Source organism: Denticeps clupeoides, chromosome 15, assembly GCF_900700375.1.
Source record: "Denticeps clupeoides chromosome 15, fDenClu1.1, whole genome shotgun sequence".
Lineage (NCBI taxonomy): Eukaryota > Metazoa > Chordata > Actinopteri > Clupeiformes > Denticipitidae > Denticeps > Denticeps clupeoides.
Window position 1 is genome coordinate 15390359 of NC_041721.1, and position 18439 is coordinate 15408797.

The 18439-nt window shown below is 42.6% G+C and overlaps 2 protein-coding genes across 3 annotated transcripts; one reads left to right on the forward strand and one right to left on the reverse strand.

The window, feature by feature from the left end:
• Positions 1-10: 10 nt before the first annotated feature.
• Positions 11-5028, reverse strand: LOC114764544 (zinc finger protein 2 homolog). 2 transcript variants are annotated; one of them, XM_028954246.1, is made up of 7 exons: positions 4843-5028; positions 4394-4596; positions 3131-3220; positions 2959-3054; positions 2759-2866; positions 2584-2689; positions 11-2507 (listed from the first exon to the last, which is right to left on the reverse strand). In XM_028954246.1, the coding sequence occupies exons 1-7, from the start codon at positions 4868-4870 to the stop codon at positions 808-810; spliced, it is 2331 nt and encodes a 776-aa protein (XP_028810079.1). In that variant the 5' UTR covers positions 4871-5028; the 3' UTR covers positions 11-807. The 2 variants fall into 2 exon arrangements, with proteins under 2 accessions (XP_028810079.1, XP_028810078.1); XM_028954245.1 differs by having other exon boundaries at positions 2584-2866.
• Positions 5029-13800: 8772 nt separating this feature from the next.
• On the forward strand, positions 13801-14906 carry LOC114765220 (tetraspanin-7-like). The gene has a single exon (XM_028955299.1). The coding sequence runs from the start codon at positions 13833-13835 to the stop codon at positions 14904-14906; it is 1074 nt and encodes a 357-aa protein (XP_028811132.1). The 5' UTR covers positions 13801-13832.
• The last annotated feature ends 3533 nt before the right edge of the window (positions 14907-18439 follow it).

Here is an 18439-nt window from a genome sequence, read left to right on the forward strand (position 1 = left end):
AACTTAAATACTGTACAGATCTCTATACAAGTAAAACTTTTCTGTACAATGAACAGGACAAACAAGACCTGTTGCTTTTTTTTAATTATCTTCCTTAACTAACTTCTGCTGTAAAATATTTTTATTATTTGGTCACTTTCTGCTTCTGTTTAGCACATTATTTCCAACAGGTAGCAATTTTCGCGGCTCCACGGATAGAATGTTTAAGCAACTGCTGTTTTATAAAACGCAAATAAGGGAGTCATAATATCAATTATGACACGCATGTCAAAACTCGTCCATGTTTATACTGTAGGTGACGGCGATACTCTCTACTGCCACCCACAGATTGGTGTATAATAATGATAAAATAATAAAACAATAAATCTACATGTAATAAATATGTTTAAAAAAAAATTATAGGTGAGGTTAAATAAATGCTCGAGTAGATTGTTTTCTGTCTGTTCTTGCTCTACAAAGGTTGCTGTAATATTCTAATAATGGCCAGCTAATATTATCTGGAATTAAACAAGGCTTAATTCACATTTTTGGATAAGTTTATTCTGCAGTGTTCAACTGCATTAAAACACACAACATGAATGTGTTTTCATGTGTTGCTTATGCATTTCCATTGCATTGTTTGTGCTATTTTGTAATGACATGACAAAAACCACAATTCTGTTTGTCAAGACCAATTGCATTAAACGACAAGGCATGGTTGAAATAACCATTAGATTTTGATTTCAGTGCTGTTTTATTTTAAAGATTATTAGACACGATCTATTTCAATTCTCAACAAATTTGTACCTGATTACAGTAAGGAAATTTTCAGGATTTTTTATGGCTTCCAGATGATTCCAAGCTCCTCCTGCGTCCTCCTTGGAGGTTTGCATGAATCCTTTCGTGCTTCTTCAGAAGCCCTGGATATTTGAAGGGTTTCCCACACTGGCTGCACTTGTACGTCCACTCGCCGGTGTGGGTCCGCACGTGCTCCTTCAGGTGGGACGAGTGCTTGAAGGTTTTATCGCACTGCTTGCAGCTGTACGGCCGCTCCCCGGTGTGCACCCGCTGGTGCCTCTTCATGTTGCCCAGCTGGGAAAACGACTTTCCGCACTGCTGGCACTGGTAGGGCTGTTCGCCGGTGTGGACGCGCATGTGACACCTGAGAATGTCAGTGCTGGAGAAAGTCTTGTCGCAGAGCGTGCACGGGATGTCCACCTTCGGCTTCTCGTGATTGCGCTGATGTTTTTTGAGGTCGAACATGTAGACGAACGCCTTGCCACACGAGGCACACAGGAACTGGCGCTTGCCGTTGTGGTAGCCCTTGTGTCTCCTGAGGATGGACGCGTGGATGAAGCGTTTCCCACACTGGAGGCACTGATGTGGCCGCTCCTTTGAGTGGTAGTGTTCGTGGATCCTCAGCTTGAAGGCCGTCGGGAAGCTCTTCCCGCAGTGAGTGCAGGGATAAAGATTTTCCGAGGTGTGGCAAGCCTGGTGGATCTTCAAGTAAGAGCCTTGCGTGAAGCCTTTCCCGCAGACGCCGCATTTGTACGGCTTCTCGCCCGTGTGCACTCGCGCGTGTTTCGCCAGGTCGCCGTGTTTGCGGAAGCTCTTGTCGCAGTCTTTGCAGTGGAACGGGCGCACGTTCGAATGGATCTTCTCGTGAGTGGTCAGAAAGCTGACCGACCTGAAGGTCTTCCCGCACACGGAGCACTGGAATGGCTTTTCTCCAGTGTGAATGCGCTGGTGGTCCTTCAGCAGACACTGATATGGAAAACTTTTCCCGCACTCTGGACACTGATGCAGCTCCTGGGATTTGCTTCCCCTCTGACCTTCCTCGAACTCGTCCAAACTTTTCACTGCACCGATAGATTCGCCGTGGGAATTCTTCTTCCGGAAAATGGCCTTTTCCCGCTGAAGTGATGAGGTTTTCTGAGGGGAACTGTTAAAGCTGGGCTGATAGGTGGGCGCTGGTAATGCCGGAAGGCTGATAATTTTGCCGGCTATTTGGGAAACCCAGTTCTCCATGTCTATGAACCTCGCTTGTGTATTTTCTGTGTGACGCTCGTTTGTGGTCACAGGGTTGATCACTAGCAACGTAGAAGGGGCCATCTTCATGGTAACAGCCTTCGAGGCTACTCCAGTGGGTTGCCGGATCAGAACCACGTGCTGATTGTTTGACCCAGTATGTGTGGCTCCTTCATCTGTGGACCCTCGTGAGATTTGAAGTCCTCCTCCTACCTCGTCCAAAGGGTTTTGGTCTTCTGGAGGGCGCTCAATCACGAGCAAGGGAAGATCGTTTTGGCCGGTTTCTGATGATCGCACAGCAGCAGAGCCTTCTGAACTCTTTTCACCATGGAGCTCTTCACAGGACTTGTATTCTATGTCAACAAAACTGCTTGGTTCGGTCACCTCTGTGTCTTCAAGAAGGTCAGTTGCAGGTGCTTCTGCTATGTTTGTTGTATCATTAACAGTCATGGACATGCAAGCAATGACTGAGCTCTCAGTATCACTGAGAGAAGAAGGGTCTGGTTAAAGAGAGAAATAATACAATCAATAAATGCAGAAAGGATGGATTAACAAATGCTTCCCAGTGGAACTAACCAGCTTTGCTATGATGGTTCAGAAGGTTTCTCAAGTCGTCTGGGTGGTACAGTGGCTCCACACACTCCCCCAAAGCATCAGGGGCCGCACTTAGCCATAACGCGGTCTGTGAAAATAAATAAGATGCAGTTGAACAGCAGTCAAGGCAGTGAGCATGCTGAGGAATCATACTCACTTCTTTCAAATTAGGTTGTGGGAGCAGCCTTTCTATTTTACACAGAAACTCCCAAATGCCATCCTTTAAAGCTTCATCACAAGTATGGCCATAATCCTCAATGAACACCTGCAAAAGAAGAAAAGCATGATGGGTGAGAAACCTGTGCAATTTAGTAATAATTTAGAAAAAAAAAGAAGGTCAGAAAGAAATCCACCGACATGGAAACAGCGCTCTTTTGAAGCAGGGCTCCTCAGTATGTTTTGAACTTTTTCTATGAACGGGGTCACATCTTTCTCACTTTCTTCATCTATACACTGGGATAAGACACAATGAATCAGAAAATCACTGGTACAGGTCAAGATTTAGAAAATAGATTAATCAAATCCATACCGTCTGTCTGAGGTTCAATAATGCGTCAAGACGAGCTTGAATTTCCTCATTGCTGGGGCGGTTTTCAGTGCGGCACAACTCCAGAAGCACCTAGTGACACCAGAATGCCGAAATAAACTTTTTGTAAACTGTACTGCTAAAGCAAGACTGGCAGTAGGCTTGGGGTACGTCAAGGAGGGCCAGTGCTCCTTCCATAGACCATCAGACCTTTGAACACTCAGGGACTGGACTGTCAGACACACACACACAATACCTCTTCTATGTTGAGAATATATGATCTATTACTGCACTGTTCCATTTAGCACAGCAGTATTGGCACTAGGACCAGATGGTCCAAAATATGGCAGCCCGCCTCATCTTCAATCAGCCAAAATACACCCATGTTACACCTCTTCTTACCTCCCTCCACTGGCTCCCGGTAGCTGCTCGCATTGAGTTCAAATCCTTGATGCTTGCCTACAGGGCTGTAAATGGAACTGCGCCCTCCTACATCAACACACTACTACCTAGATACACTCCTACACGCTCTCTCAGATCGGCAAACGAAAGGAGACTAAAAATTCCGTCTTCACGGGGTCTCCGATTCCAATTATGTCTGTTCTCCGTTGTTGTCCCTGGCTGGTGGAACAACCTGCCCTCCTCCACACGACTAGCCGAGACTATCACCACTTTTAAGAAGAAGGTGAAAACCCTCTTATTCCAAAAATATTACAGACAAATTTAACACATACACATGCATACACATTTAACAAACAAATACAAAATGTATAAATACATTATAATTTTTCTTAGTCTAGCACCCAACACTCTCCGAGCATGTTCTTCAATGACAAGTCTAAGCCTTATCAGGGCTCTTAGTTTGTAAACTCGATATTCTATAGAAATCGAACGAGAATTGCTGGTGTCTTCCTATTGTAAGTCGCTTTGGATAAAAGCGTCTGCCAAATAAAGTAAAGTAAAGTAAAGTAAAGTAAAGTATTTTACATGCTACCTTACATTACTCTCATTTCACTGGTTTAGCACTGTCTGTCTGTCTGTCTTCTTGTTGTCCACATGTTTTGTTTGCTTTAAATGTTCAAATATTTGCACTTTATGTGGCCTGGTTTGTCGATTTCGCACCCCTGCACTTTATGTCATTTTGTTTAAATGTTACATGTACGTTGTTTCGTTGCACTATGTACTGTCTAACATGCATGTAGCTGAAATGTTAATAAAGCTCAACTTGAAATTGACCCTAAAATCTTACATTAAAGCAAAACTTACCTTAAATCGCAACTGCATGACAAGTTTTGTTACTTGGCTTTGGCTGACCAGACCTGGGACTACGTCAGTCACCAGGGCCACAAACTCCTCCAGTTTTCCAAAATGAGCAACACACTGCTCTTCGGCAACATGCCAGAGAAATGCAGACATCAGGCGCAGTGGGGACATCAAAAGACGCAGGGAGGAAAAAGGAAGGGAGGGACCTGGAAACATCATGACATTACTCACATTATAAAAGCACCGGACCAAAGAATAGTAGCAGCAGTAATTAAGACATGGTAGCATCAGACAATGGGACATTGATCAGATACCTGTAACAGGTAATTAAGTGAAACTAATCCTTCACAAAGCTTCACATTCCTCTTAAATTCAACATTAACGTCATCATTAACACCGATTGACAAACGCGACTTCTTGCTGAGGGAATTAATAAACATTTCTGCACTTACTGCTGGCAGGAAACCCAGGAGGGCTCATTTTCACACCAAAACAAAAAATGATTATTAAACGTTCACATCAGCGTTACTGGCGTGCAGTATGAGAGCAGGTTCGTTGGCAAAACAAACTTGATCGTGAATTCACAGCAGCTCGACATGTTTACACCGGAAGTTGAAAAGTGGCCACTTCTTCGCTGGTGCGTGTTGGGTGGGATTTATATCTGATGCTCTACTCTATCGCCATCTAGTGGCAGAACATGCGTCAGTTCAGTTTTTACATTTACAGCATTTATCAGACGCCCTTATCCAGAGCGACTTACAATCAGTAGTTACAGGGACAGTCTCCCTGGAGCAATTTAGGGTTAAGTGTCTTGCTCAGGGACACAATGGTAGTAAGTGGGATTCGAACCCGGGTCTTCTGGTTCATAGGTGAGTGTTTTACCCACTAGGCTACTACCACCCATTTTTAAAATTCTTAAACAAATTGCTATTAGAATCTATATTAAAACTTTTTAGTTTTCCTTTTTTTGATGCACCTTGAAAAAAGGTGGTTCACAGTCTTAGTAAAACCACCAGCAAACCATACAGTACAGGCCAAACGTTTGGACACGCCTTCTCAATCAATGTGTTTTCTTTATTTTAATGACAATTTACATTTATATTTACATTTACATCGAAACTATGAATGAACACATGTGGAGTTAAAAAAGGTGAAATAACTGAAGACATTTTTTATATTCTAGTTTCTTCAAAATAGCCGAACTTTGCTCTGGTTACTGCTTTGCACAGAGGTCGTCACCTGGTTTTCCAATGATTTAGTTTTTTTTAACAGAACAACCTCACATTTATTAACATTAAAATACAGTTTCATCTTAGGTTAAATTCTAAACAAATAGAATACGAATAGAATTTTTTGGCCAACGACCCTGCGTCAGTGTGGAGAGGTTTGCAAGACATTACCAGCTACAGACAACAGACCCCTGTTTTAGGGGTACAAAAGCCTGGCATATGACCATAAATTCTAATGCAGGTTTGAAATGGACATATTTATACATGTCACCCAGCCCACCCCAGAGACAACGACCCCTGAAAACTCCTGAAGTTTGAAGATGACACCACCATCATTGGACACATTCGGGATGGTGACTAATCTGCATAGAGACATAAAGCTGAGCTGCTGGTACTCTGGTGCAGTCAGCACAACCTGGAGACCGTGTAGACTAGGACCATCTATCATATCACTATTGTACTTTATGTGTACCTGTATTATCTTAGCAATCATTCATATTTATCACATTCAAAACAACTCTTGTGTTGCCATAATTCTACATGAACAAATCACTTGTTTTCTCTCGAGCTAATGTATTCTAGTGAGGCGCTGATCAATGAATCGGAAGTGATGTTGTTAGTGAAGACCCGCCTTGATGAGAGGTCTGACAGTTTGCAAAACAATTTGCAAAAAATTTTGCAATTAATTGATTTGATATTCTATTTATTATTTAATTATTTGAAATGAATAAAGGATTGCATCAGCACTTTTTAAATTAGTTGCCAATTGCAAAATGTAATATCAAATTACATGCTCAGATTGAATATTGAATTGACAATTGCATTCTCTGACTGAATATTGCATTGCCAAATTCAAACTGAATTGCAATTTGAATATGTGTGCTTAAAATCTTCCATACATGTTTAGCACTGAAAAAAAAAATCAATTTCCACTTATTAAAATGCAATTAAAAATATAAAAATGTTTTAAAGGAGTGACTGTTGCCACCATATTAAATAAACAGAAATAAATCTACTGACGTCTAAGTAAACATCAGTACACCTTGTAAATAAGTAAGTGATGTCCGCCATCTAGTGGACATTAAAAGTATTGCAATTAAGAATGCTTGAAGTTGTACTTTTCCTCTCTCGAACAAGTATATATATTAAAACAGATTATTCAAGAATGAACCTCTATGCAACCTCTAGCAGTTTTAGTAAACAGTAAAATTAAATAAAATAATTAAACTAAATAAAATTCAGTTGCTAAATGTTAATTTAATTTATTTGGACAGTAAATGTAAATAATTTGGCTATTCAAAAATATATCAAACATGTATTTTGACCAGAAAAAAAAGAGATTTTCAGTTATAATATGCAAAGGTGCAAATATGAATAGAGAAAATGTTTCTGCTTAAATATGTGGCTCCTGATTGGCTTCTCAGTGCTGTTACATGTGAACATATGTTTACAACATACAGTTGCTAGGCAACACTGAAGGAGCCAGTTGCATTTTCATTACTCCTGCTTTCTTCAGACAACAAATTCAACTTTTCACACCAAAAGCCTTTTTAAAGGCTAACTTATTTTACTGTTTTAGAACTGTTATTAGTTAGTTTCTGTTTAGACTTGATAACTCTTAATTTATTTTGTAGTTTCTTAATTTTATTTTATGGTTGAGAGATTATTTTAGCATAATTTAGCGTAGCAAAACTTAGCTTAGTATAATTTAGGTTAGCATAATTTATAAACTGCACAGTTTTTTTTTTAGGACACAGAGAGAGATTTTTCCAGGTGAAGGATGGGCCGCCCTCGGAAAAAGACCAAGGAGCCACCAGTCACCAGAAGGCCACCGCGCAGGATCCTGCCAAAAATACCAGATCACATGCTTCACACTGGTAAGACATTAAGAAACTCAACATAATACTGTGTTTTCTCTTCGGTATTCTACTGCTTTCCTCATAATTCATAACTCAAGATCAATAAGAAAAGCAAACCACAGGTGCAGCTCACTGAAAATCCAGTATCTTTGTGTCCAGATATAGTCCATTGTAAGGTATCAAAGTCAGTAAATTATCACCAAAAATCTCAATGTATTCATGTCACTGTACTTCTCAGGTATACTGTGGGCATGTGTGAGGGACCCTAACTCCCCTCCAGCTCTGCTGTGGAGCATTCCCTGTATGCAGCAGCTGCAGGCTACTCCACAGCCACCCCACCAGGAAGCAAGTCAGGAGGTTGTTTTTCCGGAAGATGTGGTGGACGAGCTGAGCTTTGTTCCTGGAATCTGGGACCTGGCTGTGGAGATGGGCTTCCTGCCTCCATGGAGCAGGCCGCAGGTACAGGATGGTCCTTCCACACCTCTGCCCAGTGTCACCAGCGCTCACCAGCCCTCCACCAGCACATCATCCATGGAGTTTGAGAGCAACGAGGACCACTGGATTCTTCAGCACCAGATGGAGGAGGAAATGATGACCAGCGACCCAGCAGCAGACAGTCCACAGGGACCCCAACAAGAAGCCAGTCTGGAGGACTTTTTGGAGGAGCTGAACAACATTCCTGTCATCTGGGACATGGATTTCGAGATGTGCCTCCTCCCTCCACCTTACTAGTACCACTATTAGTAGCACTAGCAGCACCAATAGTGATCACTAGTACAGGTAAGCATGAAGGTAAGTATGAAGGTAAGTATTTAGTGACGGGCGGCACGGTGACATTGTGGTTAGCACCTTGTCTCACAGCAAGGAGATCTGAGTTTTGGTCCCTTCTGTGTGGAGATTTGCAAATTTGCATGTATCTCCCCGTGTCAGCGTGGGTTTTCTCCGGGTTCTCCGGTTTCCCCCACAAAACAACTAGGCCAATTGGAGATGAATTGGACACGAATTGGCACTAATTTAACCTGTAGTTCCTTAAACAGTTTAATAATTAACAGTAGTAGCAAAAAATTATAGCCAAAAAAAAAAGGCTCCGGTGGTGGCACACCTGACCTTCAGGATCAGGGCGGGGTTCAACTCCCTGTGGAGTCTGTTTTCAGAATGGCTGCTTATCTAGTGTCTAAATGTTTAATACACGTTTAATCACTTACTGCTTATATGCATTACATGAGGCTATTCCCTAATCTACCGTGATTTACCTTCAACAAATATAAAACCGTCTCCTGTATCTGTGAAATTCTTTTACGCTGCTATTGAACTACACAGACACCCCCAGCAGGTGATTGCTTTATAAAACCAGCTGTTAATGCTAATGATATTGATCATTCGCCTGATTTTATGTCCCTCTGGCCCACCCATTTCAGCGGTTCTGTAGCCGGTCCTGGAAAACTGTGGGGAGAAGACATGTCCCTGAGGAGCCCCGGTACTCACAGTCAGTGAGTGAAACCTGGAGCCAACTGGTCAGCACAGATTTTGAGGGAGAAAGAGGATACATCGTCTAGACCTGATGCTTTACTGCTCTCCTGTTTGTGGAAGAAATGACATCTAAATAAGAAAAAATAAAATGTTTAAATCTTTAAATGTGTGTTATCTTTCACCATGTGGAAAACCAAAGATTAGATGATGAGCAAAAATGAACATAATTGTATTTAAATTAAAGTAGTGAAAACCGGCAGATGAAAATATTACTGGCCCAGTGCACAAAGGGCTTAACGCATTTGGCCTTAAATCGTCGCATAGATCAGTGATAGCAGGTAAAGAAGCAAATCACAAACCGCCATATATTTCATGTCCACATGACCAATACTTCACACTGGCCAATAATGTTTGACAAGAAGGGAAGGTGCAGGGTTCCTGGGTGCACAGGAAAACCCAATGTTGTGTGCAAAAAAACTGGCAGGTACGTGAAAGTGTTCAGTAGCAGGCAGCGGCACGCACCAGAAACAGGTGGAAAAGAGTAGCAAGCATCTGGTTACTGTGGTGATGTGCAGGCTGAGGTGTGCACTGCAGCGAGGAGCCGGGCAGGAGATGAGGTAAGGAGATGAGTTGTGGGGGTATTAAGTGCCACAGCTACAAATAGAAAAAGAGACATAAGATTTTTTTGTTCAGTTTCATTTATATTTCCAGAGGCATTCATCCTCTATTCATATTTAATATTGTTAAAGCATTTAAAAAAAGAATTTGGATGCCTTATTTCAGTATTAGGTGCCTTTTTTGTTAAGTACATAACTCCACATGTGTTCATTCATAGTTTTGATGCCTTCAGTGAGAATCTACCAACGTAAATGGTCATGAAAATAAAGAAAACTCATTGAATGAGAAGGTGTTTGGCCTGTACTGTATGTGAAGTTATGACTTGAACGTCTGGATTTCTACATTCTCAACCTTAAATGTTAATCACAAAACATTTGTGTGTGTGTTTTTTTTTATAGCAGATTACAGTGTCCCTGAGCAAACCCTGTTTCTGCTCCCTTTCTGGGAAATGTATTTGGTTGTCTCGGTCAGCTTCTGCTTCCACAAAAATGAGTTCTTCATGAAGAGGATCTGTGATGAGGCTCAAGCAAACAGAATAATCTCCTGCATGAGATAAAGGAGCTTCTACATTATGTGGGAGCATTGCATGAGAAAGACATTAAATAAATCCCCAGAACTCTGACTGAGATGTTCGCCCACTTCTTTATCATCCAGACCTGCATGAAGAAAGAGAATTACGATGCAATTAGTAATTACGATGCAGACAGACAGGTGCTTCTGAGGTTATCTTGAAATGTAAACAACGTCTTATGATATGAAGCAGACCTGAGAGAATATGGCATAGACGTCACTGCTGCATTGGTCTACTCTGGGATATGTGTGACACAAACACAAGTTCAAGTGTAATGTTTAGGAGTGCGTTTTCATTAAGGTTTAAATTTATTATTTTTGTATAAGATGGAAGGACACTTGAAAGCACTTGAAAGGAGATGAAGGACACTTGAAAGGAAAGGAAGTAAAAACTGGGTTTCACAGGCAAATTTAATCTAGGTATGTGACTGGGATGAACAGCTCTGGAGAGACTTAAAATTAGCTGTCCACCAACGTTTACCATCCAACCTGCCGGAACTGGAGTGAATCTGCAAGAAGGAATGGCAGAGGCCCCGTAATCAGAAGGTTGCTGGTTCGAATCCCGATCTGCCAAGGTACCACTGAGGTGCCACTGAGCAAAGCACCGTCCCCACACACTGCTCCCCGGGCGCCTGTCATGGCTGCCCACTGCTCACTCAGGGTGATGGGTTAAATGCAGAGGACAAATTTCACTGTGTGTACTGTGTGCAGTGCTGCTGTGTATCACGTGTGACAATCACTTCACTTTCATTCAGCATTAGACTAAATTACTGGGAATTCTTTAACTACCTCTTTAACATTTAAAGTATTCAAAGTAATTATGACATTTGCTTGTTGGTGATGGAACAGTGGATTAAAACACTCACTCTATAAATATATCTGAGGATACATGTGTTCAAATCCAGTCCCCACCACCAAACAAAGAGGTTAAAACGGCAAAGACTGGCACTGTGGTGGTAACTCCCAGCAATGCTAGATCATCTGCTGTAAAATCTCACTTTTTTTTATGTTTTATTTGTGATTTTCAATTTTTCAACAACAAACAAATAGCTGTTGACCAATATCCACATAATACAACTGTTAGGATTGACGGCACCTGGAGACATCACCTTTGCCCAATCAAGACAGCTGTTAAAATCCCTGTGGTTCCTCCCCTGAGCACAGGCGGCATTTTTGTTAACTCTTTGGTGAACTCTGTGATGAACTTGACCTTTTTTTGTTAACCTGGTAACCTGTTTGAGTTTTGAGTTCTGGCAATCAGCACACGCCTGCGGGTTTTTTGTTCTCCACGTTGTTTCCCCTGTTTTTAGCCATCGCACCTTTTTATTAATAAATCATTGTTTATAGAATATCGCGGCTCTGCGCTTAGCTCGTCCCGTAAGCTCACCGGGGTAACAACAAGATAAGATAAGATCAACCTTTATTAGTCCCACAAGTGGGAAATTGCATATGTCACAGCACAAAGTGGATAGAAACAGAGGTAATAGCAGCAAAAGAGGTAAAAGTTCCTCCGGGATCTGGCCTCCGCGGCGTCACACTTATTTTGTACCATTTCAGTCAGTGTTGTAAGGCGACCTACCTCTTCCTGCAGTGTAATATCGTCAGTGCATGTCGAGAGGCTTTCTTCCATGTTGAGAAAACGCTGAGTCCAGACAGCTCCGTAGTAACAGTCTCCCTGTACTCCTTCAGCTCGGACTGGACCGCTCTTATGTCCGATTTAATAGAAGCCAGCTCACTCTCCAACATCGCCCGGACCTCGGTTTTTAAGGCATCGACCAGATCCACTCGCAGCGCGGACAGAAGTTCAGCTTTAAAAGACTCGACGTTAGTCGCCAACGTCCGTTCCCGCATCTTCCGCAGGAACAGGCGAGGCCGAGATCAGAGGTGGTCGCGACGTAGGCCTTGTAGTCTGAAGGGTAGTTTGTCTTCCTCTGGACGATTTACCAGCCATTTCTCCGGATTATATATGTGCAGATTTCTTTCAGACCAAAGCACAAACGACAGATCACCTATGAAATATGCCTAAAATGGTACTATTTAAAACACGCTCGGCGGAGCTCCACACTAATCTGTCTACTCCCACGCTCAGCAGCGCCCCCTCCTTCCAACAGTCTTGAAGGAGTTCTCAGAGGTGTTTAGCACTTGTTGTCCCCTTTGCCTTCTTTCTGCGGTCCAGCTCACCCCAAACCATCTGGATTGGGTTCAGGTCCGGTGACTGTGGAGGCCAGGTCTCCACTTTTTGTTAAGTTCATAACTCCACATGTGTTCATTCATAGTTTTGATGCCTTGTACTAAATGTACTAAAGTGATACAGAATAAGCTATTCCTTAGGAATTCCCAGCACTTTTGCTTGTTTTCTACAATGCAGTGCTCCTGTGGGGCATGATGGGTATGATTCTGCTGCTTATTTTCCACAGAGAAACTCCCCATGCATTTAATTAACTGGAGGACCTTTTCTAATTATCTCTGGGGCAGCAACATGAGAGTGATATGTTGGGGAGAGGGGGGTTGATTGGCTATTATGCAAATGCTGTGGATTTCACAACGGGCCAATTCTCCCTCCTGCACAGAGGAGATACCGTTCTATTTTGAGGCTATTGATTGACATAATGAATGCTATATTTTTTGTGGAAGCTGATGGTCACCTTTATTCACTGCAGTAAATCTTCCCAGTGGTCTCAGACTAAAATATGCTCAAATCCACAAGTTATTCCTATTTGCTTCCTAAGAAGTCACTAAAATATATTGCAACTGTAAAACCCATGCCAATGCTGAAATGGGAATATTGTTTATATTCACAAAAATGCATTACAAGTCATATGTAGTCATAACTTTATTTTTAAATTTTGACTCAGCAATTAATTTGATATATTTACACCATGTGACAGAATGGAACAGTACCAAAATAATGAACATGGATAGCTTCTCCAAAAGCTGATTCTTTCAAACATACGTAATTACATTCCTTTATAGGTTTAGTGCATGTCCCATCAATATCAGGACACATGTTCTGATTACTATTGATCCCCAGAAATGCATTACTGTGTGTGAATACTGAAGTAGCACCAGTGGTGACATGTAATTCGAAAACAGTGAAGAGTCATGGACACTGTGGTGTAATATATGGATTCAGATTCAGGCATTATATAATACAATGGGTATCTGCAGATTTGCAGTACAAAAGGTAACTGTCATGTAATTACTGACATTAGGACAAGAGTCTAATAGCAAAAAAGGAGATACATAATAAAAAATGTTTGAAATAAAAAAAGTAAAGTTTTTATCATGTTAGGAAATGTGGTGCAGCGGTGGTCGTAAAAACCCTGACATGCGCAAAAGGAGGCTCTCCTCACTTTGCACCAAAAGGCAGAGGAAGAGAGCAGCACTGATGACCAGGCGGGCGGAATAAACTGCCAGAATAACCACGTAAACCCAGTGAGGAAGGACGGAACTGCGGACGAAGATAATGCCTTTACGCTCCTGCAGCCGACAGCCTGGAAGATTTACCGTGAGCCGAGGGTGAGAGGGTTATGCGGGCGGTGGGTTCAGGAGAAAGGCTCGAGCGGGTGTTGGGGCGAGGGAGGGCTGCATGAAAGAGAAAGTGTAATAAAAACAGTGAGATAGACGGGAGGGGCGCGGAGGTGGAGACTGATAGAGAGAGAGAGAGAGAAATAGGGAGGTAGATAAACCCGGACCATGAGCTGTGCGTTGCCCTACGATCCGCTGACGGCCCGGCCGAGCCCCAGGCGCTCTGAGGAGTGGGAGCGCAGCCAGCAGACCCCCAGGAGGTTGTCTTCGCCCCGGAGCCTGGGACTCCTCACCCCACCAGCCGTACCCCGCCGACCCTCAGCACTCCCCGGATACCTGCTCTCTTCCTTCCCAGATCAGCAAGAGCTCCAGCAGCGCCTCTCCTTGTCGCTGGGCTCTGAGGCTTCCCTGGCGCCGCCGGTGGCCCCGACAGGCGGCTCCCCGCCCTGCTGCCGGGTGGTGGGCATCATGCCCCTCCTGCGGCTGGGACTACTGGTCTTCAGCTGCCTCTTCTGGGCGGCAGGACTGGCCATGTTCACGCTGGGCGTGTGGGCGCAGGCCTCTCTCGCCGACTACATGCAGCTCTCAGCCAACCACTACCCCAACGCACCCCTCATCCTGCTGGCCACCGGGGCCGCGGTCACCGCCTGGGGCTTCCTGGGCTGTCTAGGGGTGGCCGCGAACCTGCCATGCCTGCTGCGAGCCTATGCATTCTTCCAACTGGCCACCCTGATCGGGGGACTGGCTGCTGGGCTTTCTGGGCTTTTCTACCGCGAGGACATCGCCGGTGGCTTCCGCAGTGGTCTGCAGCGAGCCGTGGCCACCTACGGCGAAGACGAGGGTCGCGCCGATGCTCTAGACAGCCTCCAGAGAACGCTGGAGTGTTGTGGGGCTGAGGGCTGGCGCGATTGGCTCACCTCGGATTGGGCGACCCAGGACTTCATTGTCAACAGTTGGTCCACGGGTAACGCCTCTGCAGCGTCGGTCCCGGACAGCTGCTGCGTGCGACGCAAGGGGTGCCGGAACAGACCCCTGCCCGAGGGCGGTGCTGAGGCCGTGGCTGCCGCTGGGATCCATCCTCACGGCTGCTTCCGCAAGGTATTCAGCTTCATCAATGACAAAGTATTTCACATTGCAGCTGCTGTCCTAGGACTGGCCTTTACACAAATAGCGGGCATTACCCTGGCCTGTCTGCTCGCCAACCGCCTGCCCGCAAGGCTGCGCCGGCCAGCCAGCCAGTGAAGTCGGAAACGTTGACGGGAACAGCACATTTTGAAGTGAATTTCACTTTTTTTTCTTCTTTTTTTTGATCTCCAACAAGTGTCACAAAGGTACACAGGAACGTCAAATTTGTGTAAAACCTGAATCTCCACCTTCTACACTTTACTTACAGCAAAGTTTGTATTGTATAGTGTAATGGTTCCTGCTCTGGTTATTTCCAACAAACATGTATATTATAGTCAAAAGTGCTTAAAACTTTTCCCTGGCATTCCATTGTAAATCTGCAAACTATTCAGAGTAAAATAATCAGTCACAGTAAAAAAAATATATTTTTGCACCAGTCATTATTATTAGATTTGGAAATGTTTGTACGTTGTAATTCGAAAATGAATAAAGTCTAAATATATGGAGAATTGTTTTAAGTTCTAATTTCTAATATGTGGATCATATGAAATGAAGGCTATTGACTTCCTGGTTGGCAACAAAAATAATCATTCAGATCAATGAAGGCCATAAATTGTCCCTGTGCACAACTTTTGCACAATATGTTATTATTTACCAATGTAGAAGTGTAATTACGCTGTTCCAAATGTTGGTGCAAAGTGAATTATCAAGAATATCTATGTAGTATGTTGCAGCTAACCACCCGGTCTCACGTTACCCATTTATACATAAAGAGGCCGTAGTAACTAAGTTAATACTTACTACGTACCGCTACTCACTACCCTCAGTCCCACATGAGAAGAGGAGCATTGGCCCTGGTGCACGGCAAACACATGTATGGCACCACAGGTCAAATTAAACACCATTGCACTGGTCATTGTCAGTTTAACAATAACCAAAGGGATGGAGAAGGACAGCCCATGTTCAAGTAATAGTTGCTGGACTGACCAGTCTTATCTTTAATTTGGTACTCAGATCTGGTCTCATTCACTCCATACTTGCATTTTATTGTTAACCGCACTTCATATACATGTTGCGTCATCTTCTTTATTGTCTGTATGTTGTGCATGCTGGTAAATAAGATCCTTGTTGTATATAATAATATTGTATATTTTTCTTGTGCTTGTACAGTTTTTCTTGCTCTGAACTATATATTGTACAGCCAGAACCAAATTACTTATGTGTGTTAAGATACTTGGCCAATAAATCGTTCTTATTCTGAGGTAGATTCCGGTCTGTAGAGGTCTTTATTACCATAGGGGTTTTCAATGCCAGGTTTATGGTGCTATACTCCTATTTGACAGATTATAAATTCCCCAGGTGCACCTTTACTATAATATAAAAATGCTTTTAATTATATATTTCATTCATTCAAATCTAATGCTTCTATTTTTTTGTCTTTGTTCCTCACTGCAATTTGCCCTTGAAAGGAAATGCAATAAGATATTAAGATGCGTGAGATTTATTTGCTGCCCCATGAAATGCCTGGACACAGGATCCCGTCTGTATATTTTAGGGATGGGAGTGCTACGCTGGCTCTGTTTTACGGCGCTGACGCCTGCTCACACTGCGGCAGGGTGCTAAATCCCTAAAGCATCAGCAATGGTGGATTGTATCCCATCGTCAACAGCTTGATGTATTATGGAATTATGTTCCTCCGAACAGTATCTCATTTAGTGTCTGAGGTAGCGTTGATTTAGATCCGGTCCAGTGTATTCATTAAGGAAACCAAGAATGAAAGACACAAATTGGAGCAGTGTTATGAACACTCCAGATATATCAACACCATAGATAGTGATTTATGCTTTAATTTTGGCCCTGGTCAGTGGAGCCAGTGGATGATTAAAATGGCATTACAAAGATTGATAGCTGCCTGACTCTGGATGTCACAAAAAGGACAGATGATATAGTGAGTAGGAACTGCCAGGACACAAGTTCGAACGTAGAGACACTAACATATAAAAAGTGTGACCAAAAGCATGCTTTATACATATCTCCATTTCTATATGAGCAGACTTTTGTTCTTCTCTAGAAAGTATGGACTAATTTAACTTATTTAAGGCTCTGGGTGCAATCACACACTGGACAGAGATATATTTCTGCTTGTGTGATAAATATTCATACACTCTCTCTCTTATGAGGCGCCCCCTAGGCCATGTATCAAGAAAACCTCGCACATACAATACTTTACCTCACGCATCTACATACAAACCTCACACATACACCATATATTCCTCACGTGTCTACACAAACTTCACACATACACTGTATATTCCTCACGCATCTACATACTAACCTCACACATACACCATATATTCCTCACGTGTCTACACAAACCTCACGCATACGTATGAGGGGCCGTTTAGGAAATATTTCAGACTTTTGTTCCACAAACACATGTGAAACACACACACATTCACATATGAAAATGCAAGCATGCATTTATACTACTGAAAGCTCACACACACACACACACACACATATGAAACACTCACACAGATACAGATGAAAAGGTCTCTTATGTAACAAACAAAAACTAAACTTAAACTGTGTTAAAGGCCCATAAAAAGTAAAGTGAATGTCATTGTGATACACATCAGCACAGCACACGGTGCACACAGTGAAATGTGTCCTCTAAATGTAACCATCACACTTGGTGAGCAGTGAGCAGATATGACAGGCGCCCGGGGAGCAGTGTGTGGGGACGGTGCTTTGCTCAGTGGCACCTTGGCGGATCGGGATTCGTAAATGGCAACCTTCTGAATACGGGGCAGCTTCCTTAACCGCTAGGCCACCTCTGCTCCATGAGCTAAGTAAAAAACAAATGAAAAAAAATTGAATATTCATAGGAGGCGCGCTGAGATGTGTAATCCTCACACATCTACATACAAACCCCACACATACACCATATATTCCTCACATGTCTACGCAAACCTCGCACATATACCGTATATTCCTCACGCATCTGCACTCAAACCTCGCACATACACTGTATGTGTATAAACCTCACGCATACACCATATTATCCTCACACGTCTACATACAAACCTCGCACATACACCATATTATCCTCACACGTCTACATACAAACCTCGCACATACACCATATTATCCTCACACATCTACATACAAACCTCGCACATACACCATATTATCCTCACACGTCTACATACAAACCTCGCACATGCGTCAGGAATATATCGTGTATGTGCGAGGTTTGTATGTAGATGAGGTTTTCCTCATATATGGCCTAGGGGCGCCTCATACTCTTCCTCTCTATCTACATATGTACACACAGTGTATTTATGTAGAGAGAGTGTGTGTATATACACACACACACACACTATATATATGTATATATATATGTATATGTATGTGTGTGTGTGTGTGTGTGTGTATATATATATATATATACACACATATATATACACACACACACACACACACATATATATATATATATATATATATATATATATATATATATATATATATATATATATATATATATATATATATATATATATATATATATATATATATATATATATATAGTGTTTATAGTGCGGTATGGCAGGAATGATAATCCAGTTAATCCTTTAATCGCGCTC